The 26628-nt window shown below is 41.5% G+C and overlaps 1 protein-coding gene across 4 annotated transcripts in view; it reads right to left on the reverse strand.

The window, feature by feature from the left end:
• Nucleotides 1-26628, reverse strand: part of NGEF (neuronal guanine nucleotide exchange factor) — a 158904-nt gene that overhangs the window by 1546 nt on the left and 130730 nt on the right. For all 4 annotated transcript variants that reach the window (XM_072143272.1, XM_072143275.1, XM_072143273.1 and 1 more), the window contains 6 exons: nt 17174-17248; nt 11074-11163; nt 10579-10742; nt 8691-8846; nt 6940-7019; nt 3805-3909 (listed from right to left, as the gene is read on the reverse strand). In XM_072143272.1, the coding sequence (XP_071999373.1) occupies nt 3805-3909; nt 6940-7019; nt 8691-8846; nt 10579-10742; nt 11074-11163; nt 17174-17248 (670 nt within the window). The remainder of the gene's footprint in view (nt 1-3804; nt 3910-6939; nt 7020-8690; nt 8847-10578; nt 10743-11073; nt 11164-17173; nt 17249-26628) is intronic.

Consider the following 26628-nt stretch of genomic DNA (forward strand, 5'->3'; position numbering starts at 1 on the left):
AGGAGGAGCTAGGGTTATTGTACATAGTGTCCTATCTGCAGGCAGCATGTAATAGAGCAGGGGGTGCTGAGCAGATTATACATAATGGGGCAGATTTACTCACCCGGTCCATTCGCGATCCAGCGGCGCGTTCTCTGCGCTGGATTCGGGTCCGGCCGGGATTTATTAAGGTAGTTCCTCCGCCGTCCACCAGGTGGCGCTGCTGCACTCAAAAGCATCGGAACGCGCTGGAGTTCACCGGCTCGGGCTGAGTGAAGGTAAGTGCAAGCTCCGCGACAGTTTTTTTTTTAAAATGCGGCGGTTTTTCCGAATCCGTCGGGTTTTCGTTCAGCCACGCCTCCCTATTTCCGTCGCGTGCATGCCAGCGCCAATGCGCCACAATCCGATCGCGTGCGCCAAAATCCCGGGGCAATTCTGGGGAAATTAGCGCAAATCGGAAATATTCGGGTAACACGTCGGGAAACCGCGAATCGGGCCCTTAGTAAATGACCCCCAATGTCTTAACTGCAGGCAGCATGTTATAGAGTGGTAGGGGCTGGGCAGATTTTAAATAGTGTCCTACCTGTAGGTATTGTGTTATAGAGAATATTCTGAGCACGTATAATGGCTTTGAATAACAGAGTAAGAACACCCATTAGACTCCTATTACATGACTCCCAGTCATCATGATCATCTTTCTCAGCTCCTCCTGCTCTGTAACATGCTGCCTGCAGATATGACACAGTATAATCCACTAAGCTCCTCTTGCTCTGTAACATGCTGCCTGCAGATAGGACACAGTATAATCCACTAAGCTCCTCCTGCTCTGTAACATGCTCCCTGCAGATAGGACACAGTATAATCCACTAAGCTCCTCCTGCTCTGTAACATGCTGCCTGCAGATAGGACACAGTATAATCCACTAAGCTCCTCCTGCTCTGTAACATGCTGCCTGCAGATAGGACACAGTATAATCCACTAAGCTCCTCCTGATCTGTAACACGCTGCATGCAGATAGGACATTATGGACAATCTCTTCAGGTTTCCATGCTTGCTGGCAAGTTGATTATGCAGGGAACCACTCATTTAACCTGAATTATGATTGGCCTGAAATTCAGCCTAAATGAGTCTCTCTTACAATTTAGGAGAAATATATATATATATACACATTGAGAATTCAGGCTGCTTCTCTGACAGATTTCTCTGCACATTGAAAAACCAGCCTGCAGTTCGGAGCATCTACATTAGAGAATCCAAGTAAATTTCTTAATGAAAACCTATAAGGGAAGAAATTTTTCGCCTATAATGGATTCTATAATAGAAGAGGATGTGAAGGTGTATGAGGCCTTTAAAATTATTTGAAAAATGTCATTGTTTTTCATTTGAGATGCATTAATGCATTTATCTCTACCTTACAGCAGTTGTAAATTGTGTCATGTCCCATTGAAGCTTGGTATAGTAATGTTAGATCTCCTATTCTGTGCACAGGCTAAATAATCTTATTTATCGATGCGATTTCATTGTTTCCAGTGAAGTTGCAATTTTTATCTCTAGCCCCCACCATTCCCAAAAATCAGTGGTATCCCTATCAGGTGGGACAGATAGCATCACCCACCTGACAATGCAGAGCCGGGTTACCATATAGGGCTCATAAAATAACTTATGTTATTGCTCCAGTGGGGACTAGAGTAAAAGTCCCAACTATGCTGATTGCTCCCTACTAAAACATTCCCCAGACAATGCTGCGCATAAATGACAGTGTTAATAAGTGGACAGGGTCATCACAAGGTAGCCACCATAAGTAGAAGGGCTCATTCATGATGATTTAGCTATTGGATTGAATACAAGATACGGGAGGGTCTCAAAGACATAATACAAGAGATGGTATCAAAGGAGACCTGATGATACTTCATTACGTACAATGAGAAGAATAGAAGTGATGAGACACTGGGCCACATGCTCGGGTGAGGGCACGCGTGGCACAGAAACCATATGGTGTAGTATATGGAAGCATCTTGGCTGAAGGCTCAGACCCCGCAAGACCTTCTCTACATAACTACATGGGGATATTCAACCACAGGCCCCGTGTGCAATTTAATAAATAAAAGCTTTACACAGGAATCAGCTTTGCATCATCTTATTACGGTATTTCTTCTATTTCTACCGATGAATGTGAGTGCACATTATATTAGACCATTCCTGAAATGTGCTGTTCTCCATACTAGTTAATTATATTGTATTGAAGCTCAAAAGGTATCACCTTCATTTACTGCATGTAAAATAAGGCTGCAATGAACAGAGCATTTTATGCTGTTAATAGTTTTTAGCATCCAGTGAGTGGTGAATCAGGGTGGAACTTAAAGCATCAGATGATCCACTGCCGGGCCCAGGCACCAAGACAACATTGTGCACCAGAAGTCCAGCAGAAGACGACCTGATTGAAGGTTAATAGGGTCACTTTAGTACGAAGATGATGAAAAGTGTTTATGTTATTTAATGGGCTCAAGTAGGCCCCAGTCCGACGCAAAGATTGATAGCCGGTCAGTTGTCCAGAAATCATGACTAAAAGCTGTGGGGGGAACTAGTCCTTTTTACCCTAGTCATGTCCACAACAGAAACTACACAGTGCACCCAACAAAACAGGCACTTTCCTCAAGTTTTCAAAGTTTTAAAGACAGTGGAGCAGATTTATTAAGCTGTCTGAAAGTCAGAATATTTCCAATTGCCCATGGCAACCAATCACCGCTTAGCTTTCATTTTACCAGTGCTCATGACTATTTTAAAGGGGAGCTGTGAGAAGAACTAGAAGTAGACAACTAGAAATATTTAGTCTTTCAGGCAGCTTAATAAATCTGCCCCATTTTGGTAAAGCAATGAAAACGCAAGGGGTTTGCGTATGTGAGATTCAATATACCCAATCTTTTTGTCTGGCAGTATCTTATTCCCATCTCCCTACTTATGTCACATGATAGTTGAGCTTGGAAGAAATAACTGTTTGCAACATAAATGTTTAGCTAAAAGCTATCAAACGTGTAAGGAAAGCCGTAGACAACAGGGGAACTCCTAGTGCCACCAAAGTATTCCTATTTGGATAGCAGGGGGTTGTCGATGGCCTTGGCCATGATATTTAGATACAGGGCTCTTGACTCCCCCATTGATGTGTGTACTCTGTGTTAGCATTACCCATCGCGTGGCAGCAGTCCATGGACTAATAACTTATTACTCTGGGTATAAATACAAAAGTGTGCTGTACATTTATCATACAAGTGTGAAAAAAATGCTAAAAGAGGACACCCGACTATTACAAAACCAAAACTAGACCATCATCAAAGGTGGGGGTGCTTCTGGTTTAGTTTTGGCTTTCTACTATGTGATTTAGATTTTTTTTTTACCTTTTTTCACACTTGTATGAAAAATGTACAGCAGAGTAATACATTATATGTCTATGGACAATCATATATGGCTGTGCAATAATAACACAGTATTCGATTTCTATACAATTATCTGTTTAGCAGCTTTGTTACTACATTGTGGCCTGGCTGTCATCCTGTACAAAGCCCTTCCAGGAGACTTATGGAAATGACTGCAGATTAAATGCAATCTCCTCTGCATATTGGCAAATGGTTTATTTTTTCCTCCTCAGATAATAGTTGAGCAGATAAAGCTTGTCACCGCGCTACACACATTTAGCCTCAGCCAATGACTCAGAAAAGCGATTCAGCCTGACGCAGGTATTCTGCTCTGGAAAGCTGTCAAAGTCTTATTAGGGATTTGATAATGCATATGTCCATTGGGATCTGAGGCTGTCACTAGTGGGGCACATACCGTCATCTGTCTTGTCCAGGACATTGAGAAGATCCGCCAGATCAAGAGACAGCTCATCCGGCTCCTGGGCTATGTACGGGTGGACACACTGCACCTGCGGACAGTCTGTAAAGAAAATAAGAAATAGAAATTTGAGCAAAATTATAGATAGAAAATTATAATAACGTAGTAGTCATTTCATTGAGTGACGTGAGGCACAGGCCATGTACATTGTCAGGGAGAACATACCAGAGCTGAAATATCTGCAACACAATGAGAGTCAGCTATCTTAAGCGTGGAAATTTCTGCCATTTTTTTTGTTTTTGGGGGTGTGGCATTGTTTGATTTATCTAAGAGGGTGTTAAGCAACTTGTTCTTAATCTTTGTGACTTTTTTGAACATCAACCTCAGGATTGCAAAAATAAATCCCCAAAACACTGGAAAACTCAGAAGCAGTGAACTTAGCTGGATGGGTAAAAAAGCTGTAAAATGTTGCAAAAAGAAGAGAAAAGAATGTGATAAATCGCCCCATTGTTTCTGTACATTTAAAAGGTTTGTCTATAATATGTATTTGTTTTTAGTAACAGTGAAAGCAAAAAAAAAAAAACCTGATTAAAATTCGTAAAAAGGCAGAACATCTGGTAACCCAGAATCATTGAAAAAGAAAAATGACTGCACATCAGATTTCTTCACACATAGATCACCAATAAAGTGAATAGAAGAACAGCACTGTCAGGCTTCTGGGGTAGTGAACCCCCTGGACCACCGCGGACGATGACACAAGCCAACACCTCGGACTGGAACCTAAGTGGTATCCGGTTTTCACCAGAGGCCGCTGCAAAGCGGGTTGGTCTTGCTGCGGCATGGTACCGGCAGGTCGTTCCACAGGAGCGACTTGTCCGCGGTGGCAGCCAAGGTCGAGACAGCCAAGGTGGCAGCAGGCAAACTCGTGGTCGGGACAGACAGGAGGGCAAGACAGGCGGCAAAGGTTCAGGGTCAGAGACAGAGCAGGAGGTCAGCGCTGGCAGCGGAGGAGTGAAATCGGGAACATGTCCAGGGCCACAACGGGAGGTCAATATACGGAGACAAGTCACAGGTAACAGCTTTCTCTGAGGCATACAGCGCAAATATCCGTCAGGGGATGCTGGGAAAAGCCGGCTCTTATGCAATCCCTAGAATTGGGCAGCGCCAATCAGCGGTGCGCTGGACCTTTAAATTTGCGAGTGCCGACATGCGTGCGCCCTGGGGAACGGAGACACGCGCTGGGAAGCTGGTACGGGAGCTGGAATGTGGAGAGGTAAGTGAGGCCGGGGAGGGCAGCTGCCACGGAGACGGGCACGGGTGCACCTGCTACCCTTAAACAAAGAAATTGCAATCTGTTTGTTCACAAAGGGAAACTGTTTGGGTACATACAGACAGTCTGGTTATGATGTAGGTGAACACTGTCCAATAACACAGTTTTCCTATAATTCATAACAAAATTTGTGTTTCTCCATTATTTTGGTTTGCTAACGTGCAAAACAGGTAACTTCCTACATGAAACAGTCACTAAATAATAAGTCACTAAATATGTTCATTTTCAGCGTCCGGCCACCTCATGCCCAGACCATCTATTCATACCCTTGTGCTACCTTAGTAAAGCCATGTGATCACAGCAGCCTCTGCACTGGATTAAGCAATATGAAGAAATATATTGGCACGGAGGAAGATCTGAGCTTTATGTGAGAGCCTCCACATATTGTAGGATGTATACATAAAGTGCTGGGAGAATTGTGACAATTCTATTTCATTTTGCAGTAAAAGTACACGAATCAACAATGTAGAAGGAGTGGCAGGACAGAGCAGGTTTTACTGGCCATCCATCACTGTACAGTCATCAGACCAATGCCTTCTCCCGAGGCTAAATCCATGAACCCTGGGAGTGCAGAATACATCTTCATAGTGACTACCTGACTATATCTCTCCACTCACTATTTATCATAGCATTTCTCTGTGTAGCGGCTGTCACCTGCCATTCACCTGCCTCAAATTCAAGCAGATGATTCCTTATCGTTACTAAATAATCTTGCTTTTTATTGTTTTTTATTTTTGGAATCAGTTATCCGGCATGAAAAAACATACCATGAAATTTCCAAAATGTGCTGAAAATATGACAGTGTATATGATCAACCTGTCAGAGCCCAGGAATCAGGAGGGGAAGTGCTGACAAGTCATTGATAATTGGGTCAAACATTGATGGGTGCAGCTCTGCGGGTGAAGTGATGAATCCGACACGTTGTGTAGCAGTGCAATGCGGCTCCATAAGATCTCATTAAAATGTTACATTGTCAATTTGGGATGGATTTCTTCCGGATAAAACAGATATCATCTGCACTGCTTTAGTTTTCATACTGTCAAATAGGCTCAAAAAACTGCACAGCAGCAAATTACCAGGCAGTCCTCAGGTTACGTACAAGATAAGCTCTTTAGGTTTGTTCTTAAGTTGAATTTGTATGTAAGTCAAAACTGTATATTTTATAATTGTAGATCCAGACAAAAATATTTCCCCCCCAGTGCCAATTGGAGCTTCAAAATTTTTTGCCTTAATGGGACCAAGGATTATCAATCACACTTCATTACAGACACCTTACAGCTGATCATTGCAGTCTGGGACTATAGTAACATCCAGAGAACTTCACCAGAGGTCACAGTGGGCAGAGGCATCCATCTTTAACTAGGGGTCGTCTGTAAGTCGGGTGTCCTTAAGTAGGGGACCGCCTGTATACTAAAGGCCACAGTTCTGTAGTGTAAGCACTCCCTTCTCCCTCAGCACTTCCCCCCTCCTCTGTAATCTCACAGCAGCAGAGGAAGTGCTCCGGCACAGTGTAACAGACTGTTTAGCTACAGCAAAGAAGGGCTCTGGTAACATTTTTTAGCACTCTTTAGCATAATTTTAAAAGTTAAGAGTTGAAGGAAGGATAAAAAAATATAAGAATATTGCCACAGTCACTATAGAGATCACTATAGGCAATTCTTAATACACAAATTCTGATTATTCTAAGGAAATCTTGAACATAAATGTTGTGGACCAGAGTTGACCATCAGTTGTGTGAAACAATTAATATCCAGACAAGCCTCACCATTAAAGGCCTTTTTATACCTTTTTTTATTACTTACCCAGTACCCGGGCAGTGATTGAAACAAATTTTGTTCTGCGATTTGGAACTAAAGAGGTCATCCAGCGCTTCATTTCACTTCTGAAAAAGACATTTGTATGACATTTACCTATAGAGAAATATAGTCTACAGATGACTCTTTACATATTGTTTGCCCAGTTCACACCTGTGTTCACGCCTCTGACTTTAAGGCTGCGGTCGCATCTTGCATTTTATTTGCATGTGTTTTTAAAAAGCTGAAGAGATTTGCCTAATTACATTGCTGTCAACATTGTGTTTACAAAACCCATGCATTAACACTTTGTTAATGCATACATTAACTAGTTGTTAACATATGGGCTGTGTAGTGGAACAAACGACCGATTGTTTTATTGTTTTAAAGAGGACCTGTCACCCAAAAGTAAGCAGCTCCTAGTGCTTAAACAAACGCCGCAGTTTTAGAAGGATAGCGTTACCGGAAGCCTCTAACACTGTGGCGGGGTACAATGTAATCATTGGACCGCTCACAAAGCGGTCCGATGTATTCGTGAGGGGGAGGTCCGAGGCGCTGCCTCTACCCCGGACCGCCCCGCTTGCTCCATAGGCCGGCGATGACTGCCGCTCATCATGCGGCAGTCACCGCCCCTAACCACGCCCCAAGCCTGCCCCCTCATGAATACATTGGACCGCTTTGCGAGCAGTCCGACGATTACACTGTACCCCGCCGCAGTGTTAGATAGCGTTACCGGAAACCTCCGGCTAACACTGCAGCGTTTGTTCAAGAACTAGAGTGAAGTAAGCAGCTCCTAGTGCCGAAATTTTAGGTGACAGGTCCTCTTTAAAGGGAACCTGTCACCAGGAGACCCATTTTTAGCATTCCCCCAGTCCCCACAGAGCATAGTACATACACTGCCAAAGTGTTTTTGTATAAAAAATAGTTTTTACAGAAAAAAAGATCTGTTATATTGTACCTTTCATTAGCATCTGCTGTGTGACTAGGCAGTTGCCCAATAGGAGGGGCTGGAAAGGAGCAGTTCCCCCCCACCCTTGGGAAACATGTGACCTTTTCAAATATATGAATAACTCCCCACACTCGGGATTGGCTGTAGAGGAGCAGGGGGCGTCGCTAAGCCCAGTGATAGGCATTTTCATATATTTGAAAAGGTCACATGGAGTAGCTGTTCCCCAACGGTGGGGGGGAATTGCTCCTTTCCAGCCCCTCCCATTTGGCAACTACCTAGTCACACAGCAGATGCTAATGAAAGGTACAATATAACATATCTTTTTTTCTGTAAAAACTATTTTTTATACAAAAACACTTTGGCAGTGTATGTACTATGCTCTGTGGGGACTGGGGGAAGGCTAAAAATGGGTCTCCTGGTGACAGGTTCCCTTTAAGCCTGGGTTTTGGTTCTGGAGATGCAGCCCAACTTCAATCACTAAGTTGATAATAATGGAAGTCTATAACATCCAACAGCCTCTATACAATTTTAAGCTCAAATAATGGAATCATTGGAAGTGTTGCAAACGAAAGCTATTAAAAGTCAATTTTAATAAATGGACATTGCAACAGATCTGTTAGACTTTCTAAAGTTGTTCTCGTTCTCCGTTGTTATTGTTTTAGTGATGGAAATTAATAGTGCGGGTCCTGACGCTGTTGTGAACTGGGGCTTACCACATTCCACTTTCTGCGTTTTAGCTTTTCTTAGCACCATTTGGGAGAATATACTTTTAGGTATGAAATAGGGCTATCAGTACTAGCAATGTACTCACTGGGATGTGGCCTTCAACATGTAAGTAAATTCCCTTTCATGTGCATTTTCCAGAAGTTTCAGGATAAAGACATTGGCCAGGGACTGTCCTTGGTCTTCCAGCTCTTCAACACGCAGGAGGCCACGTGCAGCCACATCAAATACTTGATACCGGTCCCTGAATGTACATAAAATAGCAGAGATTAGCAGGACTCTATCTTGAATTGGTAGACATTTTTTCATCATATTTACTATGGGATTTTGATACTTTTTGACAAAGGGATTTTTCAGTTTCTTCCTTGGATTAGACAATATAAAGATGCCCCAGGTGTATCCAGTATCCGGGATAAATCTGGTGCATTTTCATACAGTCCAGGCTGAGAGGTTGTTACAGTGGTTGATCCAAGCTAGGATGAGCACCAATTACTGTTAAAGATGTCGCATGATGCTCATTTATATATCACTTTTCACACAGAGCCAGGAGAGTAATGATTGTGGTTGCTACAATGTATTTGCGCTCAAGCAGAGCATGGAAGTAGCGAGTTTATTTATTTAAGATGAGGGGCACTCCTGCTGGACATTTAATTAGTGAGGGGATGTTACTGGACATTTAATTAGTGAGGGGAGGCTGCTGGACATTTCATGAATGACAGTAGTTTGCTGGAAATTAAATTAGCTGGTGCTTGCTGGACATTTCATTTATAAACGGAGGCTTCTGGATATTTCATGAATAGGGGTAGACTGCTGGACATGATATTAATAAGGGGGGCTACTGCTGAACAGTCTATATAAAGTATATGAATATGGTGCTGTGTTTATGTGTCCGTGTAGCATTTATGTGTATTGCCAAGTATAATGTGCAGAAAGGGCCACAAGAGTTAAATATATGGGGCCCGAATCCAAAGTCCCCAGGCCACTGCATGGAGTGATGTGCTGAGGATAATCTTTTATCCAGCTTAAAAATGGTACAATCATTTTTAGTAAATTTAGACAGGGAAATTATTGGAGTTGAATGCTCCTATTACTGTGTTTTTTCTACATGCATTTTTTTCCTCCAATTTTTGAAGCCAAAACTTGTGCTGCTTCTCCTATTGTTTTTATGGCTTCTAACTCTGCATTCAAGATCCCTAAATGTAGAAATCCAACCTTAGCGCTGAAACAAATAGCCATGGTCAGTCTGTGAATCATTGGCGGTGCTGTGCATCATAGCCAGATTGATGCAGGGAGTCCCTTCTTCCCTCCTATAAAGCAGCACAGCTGATCCAACTGGAAAAAGCGACTTCTTGTATCATATATCATTATGATAGACATCCCTGGTGAACTGACCACAGAATGGTTCAAAATAATTGTCCTGAAATCACTTTGAAAATCAGATGATTTTGGACGTTTCTGATGCGTGGGATATAGCTGGGAAATAGTGACTGATAGGATTAGATGTAACTGTTTAATTTTAAAGAAAAAAAAATCAAGAATGATGAATCAGAGACACTTACTCCAGGCACCGTGACTGTGACCAGAATTCTTTCTGGCTCATTATCATAATTTTAAAAGTTGATTTTAGAAGGAAGAAGGCCATGCATGACAAATGTAAGAAGATTACTACAGTCACAGCGCATTGATCTATTAGTAGATGTCCCTGATTTATTATACTTGATTTTGATGGTAGATTTCCTTTAAATGAGGTCGGTTTTAAAGATAAAAGTCTCTTGGCTTCTCTAGAATGAATGCTCCCCAATCTCAGGTCTACTGACCATCCAGGACACTACTGGAGAGCTGAGGAGAGAGTTCGAGGAGAGTCCAGGAGACATCACTATTAGGGGATGTCCAGCCAATACGGATATGATAAGATGGTGAATTCCCTGACCCAGTTCTCCTTTTTGTTGGGTTTGTATCCACCATATACTACTCACCCAGGCAGACGTTTGCACAGGAGCAGCAGGTCATTGAACAGGAACAGATATACAGAGCGGAATAGTTTTTTTGTGCGTAGGGTACGAGAAGTGCGCGGCCCAGACATCTGCTGCAGTTCTCCTTGCTTTAACAACCAGCGTGAGTGAGAGATGATCGGCACAGACTGTCAGGGCAGAGGAGACACCATTTACAAATAGTGAAGATGCGACACTATGGTGATTCCAATACATCTAGAACCAAGTACAAACGGAAATGTCCATCTGTAGGTGTAGAATATAACCCTCAAAACAGAATGATTTATTTATGGAGGTAAGATTTTTTTTTCAAATTGATAAATGGTTTCTGGGGACATCATTTCAGATACAGTAGATTATTGAATACTGGTAAATTACTGAATACTGGTAAATACTAAAAATTCCTCTAAATTCCTCACCTGCTCTTATCTCCATGTACATAGGCCATAATATAGAAGAAAAATAATCAGAAAAACAAACCTTGATCTTAAATTCAAGTGTCTTCTCTATGCTGATGAGCTGCTCCGTCCGACTCATCTTCCTGACTCCATCATTACAGGCCCGCACCAGCTACATGGCACAAGATAAAAGTAAAGAAGCAATAACTTAGGTCTATGTACTTTCAAGAACCAAAGAACAAATTGAGTAATAGAAGCCCTTAAAGGGTCACAGTAAAGGGTTTTTTCCCCACAAATCAATAGCTCTTGGGATGTAAAACAACTTTGCCTATTATCTTTGTTATCTACATCCAGCAGTTTCTTTGCTGTAGCCCTCAGATTAACTCAGAGCTGCAGTGGCTGCTTCCTCTGTCTGTGCAATCCAGCTCTGGAGTCAGTCTTATAACCAAATCTACAAACTTTACGGACTCCTGGGAGGGGAGGAGATGCTGCTGTACAGAATAGTGAGGTAGATCTTCCCTGTTCCCTATCAATCCCTCCATCCCAGTCTGTGATTCTGGAGAAATTTCTCTGTCTCTCCCTGCATCTCATGCTGCTCCCTTTCCCCACCTTGTCATTGGCACTTTCTGCACGGTGCAGATAAGCTATTAACCCTTAGTGGTCACACAGAATGTAAATTATGTACTTAATGCTAAATTACTTTGAGAGAGAACACAAGGCATCGTGGGGTCTATGGGCAATAGTGATGGGAATTCTGGCTCTTCTTAGTGAGCAGGCTCATTAGGCTCATTGCGGCAAGCTGGTAAGGGGGGGCTGCAAACAGTGGTGGGATGAAGATGATAAAGTTGGGCATTTAATATAGCATCTGACCCACATCCTCCCTCCATTCTCAAATCTGTACTTGAGTCCACAGCATGCCAATACAATTTAAAGCTACGGCAGAGAAGGAACTAATAGACCCCCTACTCTGCCACTTGCGATAGATTGGGGGGCTCCCAGCCATAACTTTAAATGCTAAATCCACCTGCGCCATTAGTCCAACAGAAATATTGTTGTCCCGTGGGGGTTCTCATTAGTAAGGTGTTGTATCTTATTTATTTAGATACCTATGTGGACATTTGCAATACTTCCTCATACATATAGCGTATTTTACATTTTAGATTCTCCTATCGAGCTAGAACAAGCCCCACGGTTATAATTTTAACACATTATAAATATTTAAAAGGACATATGCCAAGCATCTCAATGCACCCTACGGTCAGGTATTGATATAACAGCAAAGTTATAATATTAGAAGAAGTCAGAAGAACAATGCTTAACCCCTCAGTGACCAAGCTCATTTGCGCCTTGTAGACCCATTTTTCAAAACTTGCATCCAGTGACATCCAGTTTTCCTAACATGCTGTACATCCGTACTACTATACACAGAGTGGACCATGCACAACCACCAAAACAAGGTAAATGTCAGCACACAAAGCAAGCTATAAAATATTCAAAGAGAAAAAGAGGTGTGCCAATAGACAAAATTATGTAAAAGAGTGATAAATCTTTATTTCAACAATAGAAAAACTCCATCAAGGAATGAAGGACAAGTTAAAAACAATTAAAAAACATACATTAGTCAAAATGTTTGGCGCAACCAGGTAAGGTTCACCAAACAAACACCTCCTCCATACAGTGGAACCTGGCCCCTAGTAAGACTTTCACCCCTGAGGAAGTCTCCACTTGGGAGACGGAACGCGTGGGGAGTCCTCCACGTCCTCCACTACTGCTGAGCCGCCCTGTTGACTTATTGTACTGATGCCTGCCTGCTGACCACTGACTCGTAATGTATACTTACCCATTTATTCTATAGCCACACTATGATTGTTATGGCAGATTTATCTTCATCTGTTCAGGGTCATTAGACAGCTTGGGCCTTATTCATCCTTCTATTGTAATTGTATCATACTAGGGGCCAGGTTCCACTGTATGGAGGAGGTGTTTGTTTGGTGAACCTTACCTGGTTGCGCCAAACATTTTGACTCATGTATGTTTTTTAATTGTTTTTAACTTGTTCTTCATTCCTTGATGGAGTTTTTCTATTGTTGAAATAAAGATTTATCACTCTTTTACACAATTTTGTCTATTGGCACACCTCTTTTTCTCTTTGAATATTTTATAACACGCTGTACATCAAGTTAGAGGGAAATTTTGGTTAATAATTATAAAATTATTTTCAAAATTCTCAGATTTTCAAACTGATAGTTAGTAACTAATTTGGGTAGTAAGACTAACATTTACCAAATCTCTGCTTTGTGTTTGCATAGTTTTATGTGTCCTTTTGTTTTATTATTCTGATGGAAAGATTACAAATCCAACTGAATTTTTTCAAATTTTTATGAACATTATACAATTAAAGAGAACCCGTCATGCAAAATAACCCCCCTAAACTAAATATATTTTCATAAACTGCCATTAGAGAGCATTGCCTCTATCAATTCATTGTCCCTCTATATGCCTGTAAACCTAAGCAATGAGGTCCTAAAGCTGTATGCAAATGACCTGTGAAATGTCCAATGAAGCATTAGCATATTCAAGCTGTCCACTCTATTCATGAGTGGGAGGTACAGCCACACCCCCAGTGCATGACTGACAGCCTGTATAATGATGTGAGGCTGTATAATGATGTGCTTCCTGGTGCTGGTGGCCACAACCCCTGCAGCCTGTGTGTGCATGTGTGTGTGTGTTTAGGAGAGATACAGCAGCTCCAGGCAGCCATGTTACCACAGATTCATGTGTAGCTGATGTCTGTGTATCACACATGTGTATTAGGAGGATGCAGCATGTCAGCAGATGCAGGACACACACTAGCCATGCTTTACTATACATTACACACAGACATGAGCAGGGGGAGGAGAGGGGAGGGGTAACAGGGGTGACATCGCTGCCTCTGACCATGTGACCAGCCTCATTTACATGATAAAAAATAGATGGTTTTACAATGAATAATGTATGAAATAACTAGATAAAGGCTGGGATGGGATCCTTGTGAGCTGCTCCAACAGGAAGAGGTGACAGGACTAGTGGCAGAGACCTGATGACAGGTGTCCTTTAATTACAGGCAGTCCGTGGGTTACGTACAGGATAAGTTCTGTAGGTTTGTTCTCAAGTTGAATTTGTATGCAAGTCAGAACTGCATAGTTTATAATTGTAGCTCCAGACAAATCTTTTTTGGGTCTCTGTGACAATTGGATTTTAGAAATGTGGATTCTCATAAGAATCAGGAGTAACAATGAAGCTTCATTGGAGACGCCTGTGATAACTGTTACAGCTGTTTATTGTATCCTAAGGCTAAAGTACAGGAAATTACCAACATCCAGAGGTCCGTTTGTAACCAGGGGTTGTCTGTAAGTCTGGTGTTCTTAAGTAGGGGACCACCTGTACAGTATTTTAGGGGCCATTTTATTTCTATAGGGGTCTTGGAAGTTCTGTTAATAGAACCCCCCCCACAAATCACCCTGTTCTAATAACTTCACCCTCAGAATATTCAAAACAGCAGGTAGGAAGCTTGTTAACCCTTTTAATATTTTACAGAACTTCAAAACAAAATGAAGGTTTGATTTAGAAATTACTAATTTCTTCATTAATACGTTCATTTAGCCCTAAAATGTACCCACATGGCAGGGCGCAGAAGGGAAGGAGCACCATTGCACATTTGCAGGGCAGACATTGGCAGAGCCCCTGAGGCAAGGTTCACATGTTGCGTTTCAGTTGCAATCCAAAGGCTCCACCTGCAATCACATATTGAGGTAAGATTGCTTCTACTTCGCATTTAGTTAACACACTGGAAACGTAGTGTTACCGCAAAATGGGATCACGTTTGAAGCCTTTGGATTTTGTTTCAAAACGCAACCAAAATGGATGTGGCCTCAGGTACCACAAACCCGTTATCCCACAGAATTACTCCATTTTGTACTTTTTATCATGAGGTATAGGGGGCATTTTAACCTCTTGCTACTGATGGGATTTTTCCTTTTATTTCTTTTTTCTTATTTTTCTGTGTTCAGAGCTGTATGAAGGCTTGTTTTCTGCATAACAAATTGTACTTCCTATTGACATTTTTTATTTCCCATGCCACTGGGAAGTGGAAATAAAATGCAAAATGGGGTAAAATTGACAAGAAATCGCACTCGCGCCATTTTCTTCTGGGCTCTGTTTTTACGTCTTTCACTGTGCTCCCTAAATGACTCTAATAAAACTCAAATTTATTCTTTGGGTCAGTACAATCACTGGATACCAAGTTTATATAGGTTTTTTAGGTGTTAGATTTTTTTTTTAAAACTTTTTATATGAAAAAAATATTTTTCATTTTGCCATGTTCTGACGCCAATAACTTTTTCATACTTAGGATTACAATGCTGTGTATTTTTCTGGGATGAGCTGATGTTTTCATTGCCACCATTTTGGGGACTATGCGACCTTATGATCACTTTTTATTCACTGTGTTTATATTTTCTATAGATTGGGAATTTTGGGACGTGGTGATGACCAATAAGTTGTGGTTTTTGTTTTTACATTTTTTCACTTTTTTAATGATATATTGTTTTTTGTGTGTTTTGGGCTCTTGGGGCGTTTTATTAAATAAAAATAAAAAATGAAATTCATCTTTTATTTTTGTGTGTTTTTTTCAACTTTTATTTTTAGTGTAATGCTGCATGAACAAGTTCTTCATACTAATGCACTATAATAACCATGCATTGTAGTGCATTAGGAATGTCAGGGGCTGGATCGAACAGGCTCTGCCTCGGACAGCCCTAATGAATGTCCCCAGCTGTCCAGCAAAGCAGACGGCTTCCCGCTATGTCATAGCTGAGTGCCGATAGGAGAGGGAGGGAACCCCCTCCCCCACCATGTATGTAGATCCTGCAGTCACAGCATTGACCACAGGTTCTAACAGGTTAAACAGTCTGGATCGGAAATCATTCTGATCCGGACTGTTAGAGCAGGGTCCCGGCTGTCATATGATAGCAGAGTCACTGCTCTTACCTGCACGGAGAAACCCGTTGGCCTAGCCTAAGGCCCCTTAGTGACATTAGTGACCAAAGGAGAAATCCGTATGGGTGGTCACTAAGGGGTTAAAGGACATTTACCACCAGGATGAAGCCGAGCACACTGACATACTGGTGTGTGCCCCCTCTGTCAGGAGCTGCTCTTTTTTTTAACTTTTTTAACTTCTGAGAACCTTGGAAATGAGGCTGAGATGCTCCGGGCTCCATAGATGCCAATGGAGCTTGGAGCCCCTCAGGCTCATTTGCATATCCATTATCTCTTAAAGAAATCTCTTAAATATATATCTTAAAGAAAAGGGCATAAAAAGCTACAAGAACAGCAGAGGGGGCGCACACCAGTATGTCAGTGTGCTTGGTTTAAAATACTTCATCCTGGTGGTAGATGTCCTTTAATTGGTGTGATGGCCCTAGCATGCGCCCTTGTAAAAGAGGATGAAAATCCAGTGCCTGGCACTATGAATTCCACTTAGGCTACATTCACATTACAGTATGGGTGACGTATATACGGCCGACGTATATGCGGCCGATATTCGTCCCCCATACACTTCTATGGGCTCACGGCGCCCTACGGGAGCGGTACAGTGCAGCACACGCTGGCACCTATCTTTTCCCGTATTAAGGCGCCGCGGCCATATATCGCTATGGAGAGGGGCGGGGGTGAGCTGCGCTCACCTCCTCCTCCTCTCCCCGCACTGCCGTGTGCCCGCCGCGCTACGGTGCGGCGGGCTCACGGCAGTGTGCATGTAGCCTTACTCAGAGTTTCCTTGGCGTCATTGCCCTGTACCCCTTTGACAGCATGCATTATTCTAAAAATATTAAACTGCAATAATAACAATGAATAGTAACAATAATAACAATGTAAAATGAAAGCTGCAAAATACAAAAGAAAAAATCAATGTGGTTATTGAAAGGCACAAATCAGCTGCTCATTGTTCCATTCATATCCACTGCTACTTCTCTCCTGGGTTTCTATGTGGTCCGAGAAGGGGCCTATTATTCCTACAGATCTATTTATAACAATCTTTTACCATTACAAGTAATTGTTCGCTTTGAGTCCCTGCTTATAACTCAAGACGTTGTGTTTGAAGCTTTTATTAATTGTGTGGTACAGTTTTTTGGTGTGGTCCTTACTTTCTCCAGCTCCCGGTGAGCTTGTAGTGCCGAAGTCTCTCGTACTGATCCCTCCTTCACTTTAGTCAGAATATTCTGCCAAGAAAAGACACACAGACAGAAATGTTAGCAGCAATGTTCTTGTATTCTGGACCAACTATGTGTCTTGGATAAAATCTTTCATGGTATATTTAGAGCCCTGGATTATTCTATATATGGTCTTTATGTGTTCTCACTGATTTTTATTTGGTTTTGAAAAACTTTAGATAGCAATACAACTTATGTATACTACTGTTACATTGGCGGCCCACTCCACCAATGGCCTTGCCCCCCCCCCCTTCGCGGCCCCTTTGCGGGGAGCTGGCATAAAGGGGGAAATAATCACGATTGCTGCCAGGCATTTGCAATTATTTCAAGGCTTCTACAAGTACAAGATCCAAGTTTATTGGGATAGTAGGGGGATCCCTCCTGGCATACCACACTTTACTTACTTTCTGACATTGTCTTTCTCTTCCTAGTCTTTCGACAATCATTTTTTAAACTTTTTTCCCCAAGGGCTTGTTTTTTGTAGGTTTTGATGTAACTGGTACCATTAACCCCTAGGCGCACCAGGACGTTATAGTACGTCCCCGGGGCTAGATGCTTAGCGCACGGGGACGTTCTATAACGTCCTGCTTCTGGCACCGGCTCACGAACGGAGCCGGTACCAGAAGCAGCGGCTGTCAGCTGTCTAGTACAGCTGACAGCCTGCGCTAACACCCGCGATCGGAGCCGGCTCCGATCGCGGGTGTTAACCCCTTACACGCCGCGGTCAAACATGACCGCGGCGTGTAAGGGTGTTTGCGCTGTGGATCGGATCCCCCGTGCCGCTTACCGGGGGATCCGATCCACTTCTGGGCAGCTCCGAGGACTGGCATGTGCCCCGGAGCTGCCCGGTCTCCATGGCAGTCAGACCCCTTCCGTGTCTGGCTGTAAACTGTCTGAGCATGCGCAAGCTTGCTCAGACAGTTTACACTGCTCTACAATAAAATAGTATTGTAGAGCAGTGTATTGAACTTAAACCAGTGATCAGAGCATCACTGGTTTAAGTTCAAGTATGTAGAAGTAAAAATATGCAAAAACACTTAACACTACACATTATAATAAATAAAAAATAAATACATAAAAATATAAGCCCCTAAAATGTCACTTTCCCATAAAAACACTTAATAAAGTATAAAAAACACAAAAACACAAAAAACCCCGCATATTTGGTATTGCCGCGTCCGTAACAATCTGTATAATAAAACAGAATCGTTACTGGACCCGCACGGTACACGCCGTAGAAAAAAAACCGCAAAAACGTTCCGAAAAAAGATAATTTTTAATTATACCCTATCAAAAAATGCTCTAAAAAGTAATTAAAAAAATGTTATGCACTCCAAAATAAGCCGACTAAAAAGAACAACTCTTCTCACAAAAAATAAGCCCCTAACCAGATTTGTCAGCCGAAAAATAAAAAAGTTATGCATATGAAAAGATGGTGATGCTAAAATGAACAAGATTTTCTCCAAATTGGTTTTTATTCAGTACAATTGAATAAAATACACAAAACCCCACATATTTGGTATCCCTGCGTCCGTAACAATCTGCATAATAAAACAGAATCGTTATTAGATCCGCAAAGTGAACCCCGTAAAAAAACAAAACAAAAAAAAGCTCCAGAAAAAAGATCATTTTCAATTAATACCCTATAAAAATGCTCTAAAAAGGGATTTAAAAAATGTTATGCACTCTAAAATAAGACCACTAAAAAGAACAATCCTTCTCGCAAAAAATAAGCCCCTAACCAGATTTGTGAGGCAAAAAATAAAAAAGTTATGCATATGAAAGACGGTGATGCTAAAATTAACAACATTTTTGCCAAATTACTTTTTATGCAGTAAAAATGGGAAAAAAATAAAAAATCTATATAAATGAGGTCTTTCTGTAATCGTGGCGACCCATAGAATAAAAATAATATACTATTTTTATGGTATGGTAAACGGGCAAAAAAAAAAACCCATAAAAATCTTCCTGAAAAGTGATGATTTTCATTTCCTCCACCAACAAAGAGTTAATAAAATCTCACCAATTAGCCTATAGATTCCCCCAAATTACGTACCAGAAAAGTGCATCTCATGTGGCAAAAGAAATAAGCCCCTATAGGTCCACATTAAAAAAAAGAAAAAAATTATAGCCTGTACAATGTGACATAGAAAATCTGCTCTGGATGGCGCCTCCTTCCCTTCTATGCCCGGCCGTGCACCCATACTGCAGGTTACCACCACATATAGAGTATCCGTGTACTCGGGAGAAATTGGGTAACAAACTTTGTGGAGCCTTTATTCATTTAATCCATTGTAAATGTTTAATTTTCCACCCAAAATGAGTGTATTGTGAAAAAATATTACAATTTGCAGACTGCACCTCCATTTTGTTTTAACCCCTATAAAACACGTAAAGCGTTAACAAACTTCTTAAAAGTGGTTTTTCATACGTTGAGGTGTGTAGTTTCCACAATGGGGTAATTTACGAGTCTCACTATTATTTAGGCCTCTCAGTGTCAATTAGAAGTTGAGCAGGTCCATCTAAATGCGGGTTTTGGTGATTTTACAAAAAATGTGAAAAATGATACCTAAATTCTGAGCCTCATAACATTCTAGTAAAATATGTGGAATCTTAAAAAACCATGCCAACATAAAGCAGACATTTGGGAAATGTAAGTTATGAATTTATTTGGGAGCTATGACTATCTGCATCAAAAGTAGAGAATTTAGAACGTTGAAAATAAAGAATTTTTCCAAATTTTTTCCAAATTTTGTTTTTTTTCATAACTAAACACAAAAGATATCATCCAAATTTTTAAACTAATTTGAAGTACAATGTGTCACGAGAAAACAATCTAAAAATCCCCTGGATATCTCATAGCGTTCCAAAGCTATAACCACTTATAGTGACACAGGTCAGATTTGAAGAATGGGGCCGCGTCCTTAAGGCCAAAATAGGCCTTAAGGTTAAGTCAGGGGTCCCCTAGGGGTTAAGTCAGGGGTCTCAAACTCATTTTACCTGGGGGCCGCTGGAGGTAGATTCTGGGTAAGGCTGGGCCGCATCAAGTTTTCCACACAAAATGCGCTTACAAAATATCATTATTCAGATTAAAATGTCATGGCGTCTCCCAGCGCAAGGAAAGCCCCGAGCGGGGAGACGTGTTTTCTCTATGAACGCGTCCTGTGCACCGAGGGGTCCCAAGCTCCTACCGCACTGAGCCCAGTCAGGGACACTCCATCCCCCCCTCCCCCCCGGTACTTGCCTCCCCATGTCCCTCCCATCGAAGAAGATGAAGTCGCCGCTCTGACCTGCACCAAGTGCGTTCAGAGCGGCGACTTCATCTTCTTCAAGTACCGGAGGGAAGCGGATTAACCGGTTACGGGCCCTTTCCTGTTTTTTCATGTCCATTTTTCACTCCCCACCTTCAAAAATCTATAACTTTTTTATTTTTACACGTAAAGAGCTGTGTGACGGCTTGTTTTCTGCGTAACAAATTGCACTTCATAGTGATGGTATTAAATATTCCATGCCATGTACTCGGAAGCGGGAAAAAAATTCCAAATGCAATGAAAATGCATTTGCGCCATTTTCTTGTGGGCTTGGATATTACGTCTTTCACTGAGCGCCCCAAATGACATGTCTACTTTATTCTTTGGGTCGGTACGATTAAGGGGATACCAAATTTGTATAGGTATTATAATGTTTTCATACATTTACAAAAATTAAAATCTCCTGTACAAAAATTTTTTTTTTTGATTTTGCCAACTTCTGGCGCTAATAACTTTTTTATACTTTGGTGTACGGAGCTGTGGATGGTGTCATTTTTTGCGAAATTTGATAATATGTTCAATGATATAATTTTTAGGACTGTTCGACCTTTTGATCACTTTTTATAGATTTTTTTCTATTTTTCAAAATGGCAAAAAAGTGCCATTTTCGACTTTGGGCGCTATTTTCCGTAACGGGGTTAAACGCATTGTAAAAAATGTTATCATATTTTGATAGATCGGGCATTTTCGGACGTGTCGATACCTGATGTGTTTATGATTTTTACTGTTTATTTATATTTATGTCAGTTCTAGGGAAAGGGGGGTGATTTGAAATTTAATGTTTTTTTATTATAATTTTTTTTTTACACTTTTTTTAATTTTTATTTATACTATTTTTCAGACTCCCTAGGGTACTTTAACCCTAGGTTGTCTGATCGATCCTATCATATACTGCCATACTACAGTATGGCAGTATATGGGGATTTTCCTCCTCATTCATTACAATGTGCTATCAGCACATTGTAATGAAGGGGTTAAAACGAAATAGCCCTCAGGGGAGCGGCGATCCCAGGTAAGATGGCGGCGCCCATGTGCTGCCGGCAGCCATCGCTGTGAAAGCACCCGCTGTGCTAGCACCGATCGCGGGTGTTACCGGTAAGCCTTTGCTGCAATATGCAGCAAAGACTTACCGGCTATGGAGAGGGCTCAGCCCGTGAGCCCTCTCCATGCAGCGCGACCCGACCGCCGCCGTGAATACACGGCGGGCGGTGCTTTTCCAGGTGGGGGCTGCAAAATATTGTCCCGCGGGCCGCAGTTGGCCCGCGGGCCGCGAGTTTGAGACCCCTGGGTTAAGTGCTTCTTATAATGTTTTGTGCTGACATAGGAGAAAATCAAATTAGCTGATTGGCAACTGTCTGTGTGACTACAAAACATGGCCAAACATACATGGTTGTGCATTCAAGGTTTCTACGAATGTGGTGAAGGAATTCCCAATCAAAAGTTACATCAATTGCAATTCGGCCAACATAATATATATAATATGCTGTACTAAATGTGATCTTAGGTATGGTACGTTGGACAGACCTTGTGGAAATGTAAGACAAAGGTTTTAGAACATCAGCTGCTTCCCATGGCTTCCAGCAGAGTTCCGTCACTTGATGGACATATCATATGCCTTGTATGTGTGGAACTATTTCGTTTTCATTGTTGTGATGTATATGTCATTTTTGCTTGATGCATATTGATGAATTGTTCATTAGATCAGAAGTGACATCAAGTTGCGAGGGTGGACCTAGGTATCTCAGGTGTGTTAAAATGTTATACCGATCTAAATGTGTTGGACAGTGAGGCATGTCACAGTGGAATTTTATCTGTATTGATCATCCGATAAAGATAAAGACCTGAGTTTGCAGTTTGTCTGGACTGTGGATTTTCTTTGACTAGTGCCAGACCTGCTTCAGGCTAATTTTGATGCAGTATCCTATGATTATATCTTAATCTGAGTTTTTTTTTCTCCTACAACTTAAATTTGTCTCCTATCACTTGTCTACATCACTGACGACCTGAACAGCAGTTTCTACTAAGTTTTATCTGGGCAGTGGTTGAGCATGCACACTGATGGACTGATGGGGTAAGTGATATCCAACATTCCCATCAACTTAAAAATGTCCATTCAGACTTCTTCCCCTATAATTGTGCAATTGGGAAGAATACAATCCTCAGGATTCCCATTCTAGTTATCAAACATTTATTACTTCAGTAGGACCCCCCCCCTTCCATAACCTCTCTATTATATGCCTTCTATTTCACCCTGGATGAAATATTGGTCCCTACCAGAAATATTGCTCCCTACCTTGAAGTCTGTAAAAAAAGGAAACTTTTTCGCCGGATTTTGGTTTGGTTTCTGACTAGCTGTCGGTAATGAGATATATACCATATTTATTGTGGGTGCCACAATATTGATGTTTTTTGACACAATTATTTATTTTTTTGGGTGCACAATTTGGGGGTTGCTTTGGAATACAACACTTTTCCTGCGAAAAGTTTTTTGGTGCAATTTATGGCACATACATAGGGCTGCAAAAAGCTGGTCTATGGAGTTCTATTTCACCTCCATGAGTGTGGAGACAGTTCTAAACATTTTCGCACCTGTACCAATTAACACCCTGCGCCACACTCGAACATCCTAGAGCAAATTATAGTACGATTTGTGCGCCAAAAACACAGAACCTGCACCAAAATTGATAAATATCTGCCAGTATTACTGTACTGGGACCATTTTCTCTCCAGAGAGTCACACATGTGTACAGCAGTTTTTGCAGAATTTGCTGAGCAAGCTGCCAAGGAGCTGCAGAACAATATCCAATAGAACAACTTTGTCCACCGCATTATCAGCACCCAAACTTCCACAGATGCAGCCTCGGCAGATTTCTGAGCGCAGGTTTATATTCAATTTTCTTTTGGTCTATTCTACGCCACTTTCCAACGCCAAAAAATTGAAGAGACACATATTAATTATCTTTACTATGTTTTTTACACTACATTTCAATTTATTATCTGACTTATATTTAGGGGCTAGTGTTGTGACATGTAGATATTATTTTAGCAGTTGAGTGGAGGCTGGAGTGCACAAGTGATGCCAGTAGTTAGGCGCTGCACCCATGCCTGGTGCTCAGTCAAATGAAGCTTTATTACGTCTTATCTGCAGTGAGCATACAAATAGTTGAAATAACAGTCGGCTTTTACTGAGCATTAAAGGGTTGTGATCCATAACTCTACTGCTATGATGCATGAGAAACTGCTATTCACAGCAGGGAGTGGCTGGAATCCTTATTGCGTGGAACTGATAACAAGGAGGGAGAGGATTAACCCATGAAACCAATATCTGGAAGGGTTATTTACCTATATATATATATATATATATATATATATATATATATATATATATATACACACAGTATATGTGTATATGTACATATAAATATTTCAAGCATAACTGCATTCAATATGTAAAAATCAGGTTTTTTTACACCATTATCCAACTACTCCAATGTGAAATCCTTGGTCCTAATGATTGGTGCTGATCAGAAGTGATCAGAGGTTGAGAAATACTTTAGTGCTGCATAGTTTTTCTGCTGCCCGAGACAAAAAAGAAGGAATTTTGCCCTCATCATTTCACATAAAGCCATGATCACTAAGGAGCACCCACATATAAGAGTTCAAATACCATACACAGCAAGAATAAAAAGGAAGGAATAGATGACCCATGGTCCATTATTTGTGGCCCAGTCAGGAGTGCAGATACCTTCTCCCTTCTTCACTGTCTCATCTTATCTGGACAGCTAGAGGGAGCTGCACCACACTGAAAATCTGCATTTACAGAGTGCCGCCTGAGGCAAGCAGCTCAACTGTCCTCATGGTAGGTGCACCCCTTGCTATTGGCACATGTAGTGGAGGTAAATTCTGCAGGGGTAATTTCTGCAGCCATTCCACATGCACCAGAAACTAGACGACAAATGATTTTGCTGTGGATTGGGGCATTGCTCAATCTTTGCATGGCAAAGGATGAATTCTGTAGCAGATAAATCCACAGTGTGTTATTGGATTCACATCAATCTCAGTACCCAGGACCCTCTCTTAAAAGTGTTTCACCTTCGGGATTGGGCTACCAGCAGTGCAGAGCTTGCTCAGGAATGGCAGCAGGCAGGTGTGAGTGCATCTGTACGTACTGTGAGACTGCGGAGACTCTTGGAGCAAGGCCTAGTGTCAAGGAGGGCAGCAAAGAAGCCACTTCTCTCCAGAAAAAACATCAGGGACAGACTGATATTCTGCAAAAGGTACAGGGAGTGGACTGCTGAGGACTGGGGGAAAGTAATTTTCTCTGATGAATCCCCTTTCTGATTGTTTGGAACATCTGGAAAACAGCTTGTTCAGAGAAGACAAGGTGAGCGATACCACCAGTCTTGTCTCATGGCACCTGTAAAGCATCCTGCAACCATTCATGTGTGGGGCGGCTTCTCAGCCAAGGGAATCGGCTCTCTCACAGTCTTGCCTAAAAACACATCCATGAATAAAGAATGGGACCAGAATATCCTCCGAGAGCAACTTCTCCCAACCGTCCAAGAGCAGTTTGGTGATAACAATGCCTTTTCCAGCGTGATGGAGCACCTTGCCATAAAGCAAAGGTGATAACTAAATGGCTCAGGGAACAAAACATAGAGATTTTGGGTCCATGGCCTGGAAACTCCCCAGATCTTAATCCCATTGAGAACTTTTGGTCAATCATCAAGAGACGGGTGGACAAACAAAAACCAACAAATTGTGACAAAGTGCAAGCATTGATTGTACAAGAATGGACGGCTATCAGTCAGGATTTGGTCCAGAAGGTGAGTGAGAGCTGCCAGGGAGAATTGCAGAGGTCCTGAAGAAGAAGGGTCAACACTGCAAATACTGACTTGCTGCAGTAACTCATTCTAACTGTCTATAAAAGCTTTTGTTACTCATAATATGATTGCACTTGTATTTCTGTATGTGATAAAAACATCTGACAAACCAGAGGGCAACAGACCATGTGAAAATATAATATTTGTGTCATTCTCAAAACTTTTTGCCATGACTGTATTATTTATATCAACAATTGCAATGATGACTATCTTTGTGTTGAAGATATTTCTTCTCTTTTGCTTTATGTATATCTGGAATCCGAGGCTCCACACACCTTTATATGTTACTTTTGGGCTTCTCTCACACCTAGGTCTCTAATACAGAGGCTTGATTATTTGTTTTTATACGTCTTCCTACTGTAATGGCCATTCTGCCAGCTCAGATGCTCCTCAATATCTATGCGGGGACTAGATTAGGAAGCAGGGATGTTGGACTGTAAGACATCTCTAGTGTTTGGCAGCGGTGTTATTTCCCTGGAGATTAGCCACGCAGGGTTGTTGAAGACTATTTCTGAAATTGTCAATCATCCAATAATAGTAAAACTCCGTATCCGCTTCTTACATACAGGCACAGTATATACCGCACTGCGGCTTCTGTATGAATAATATGGAGGCAGATTCACCGTTCATCCTTTCCAAGAGAATTGAGATGTTTAATCTGTCAGATCTGTTTCCGTGTGAAACAAATAAGCTGTGAATGTATTAGTAAGCAGACAGTGATTAAACAGCAGCCTGGTAATGATGCTTCTGAGCACTACAAGTCATCATCATGTTATGCTGGATGCTTCATAGCTTCCCAGTCCCAGGACACTCATTGCAAGTCTAATAGACGATTCCTCATCAAGTCTCTACAACCCAAAGTTTATCTCATTCAGAAACCTGTTCTGCTAGGATTAAATTGGCTTCATGGGAATTACATAGAGTATATTGTTTATACAAAAATGTATTCACTCAAGATCCAATTTCCAGGATCGGATGTTGGGGACCAGTGCTGTATGGTCTTTCCTGTGTCGTCAGAAAATAACTTATTGTCAAAATTATTTCTACAATCTTCAAGTTTTCAATCTGACTATTGAAGCTTGTAAAAGTCTGACACTTCCTGTCCTGCAGAGATTACTTCAGCAGTCATGGTATTATCATTACATATCTAATATATAAATCTCAGTGCATGTGTGTGTGTCCGATAACAGAATCT

This window comes from Engystomops pustulosus, chromosome 3 (assembly GCF_040894005.1).
Source record: "Engystomops pustulosus chromosome 3, aEngPut4.maternal, whole genome shotgun sequence".
In the NCBI taxonomy this organism is placed as follows: domain Eukaryota; kingdom Metazoa; phylum Chordata; class Amphibia; order Anura; family Leptodactylidae; genus Engystomops; species Engystomops pustulosus.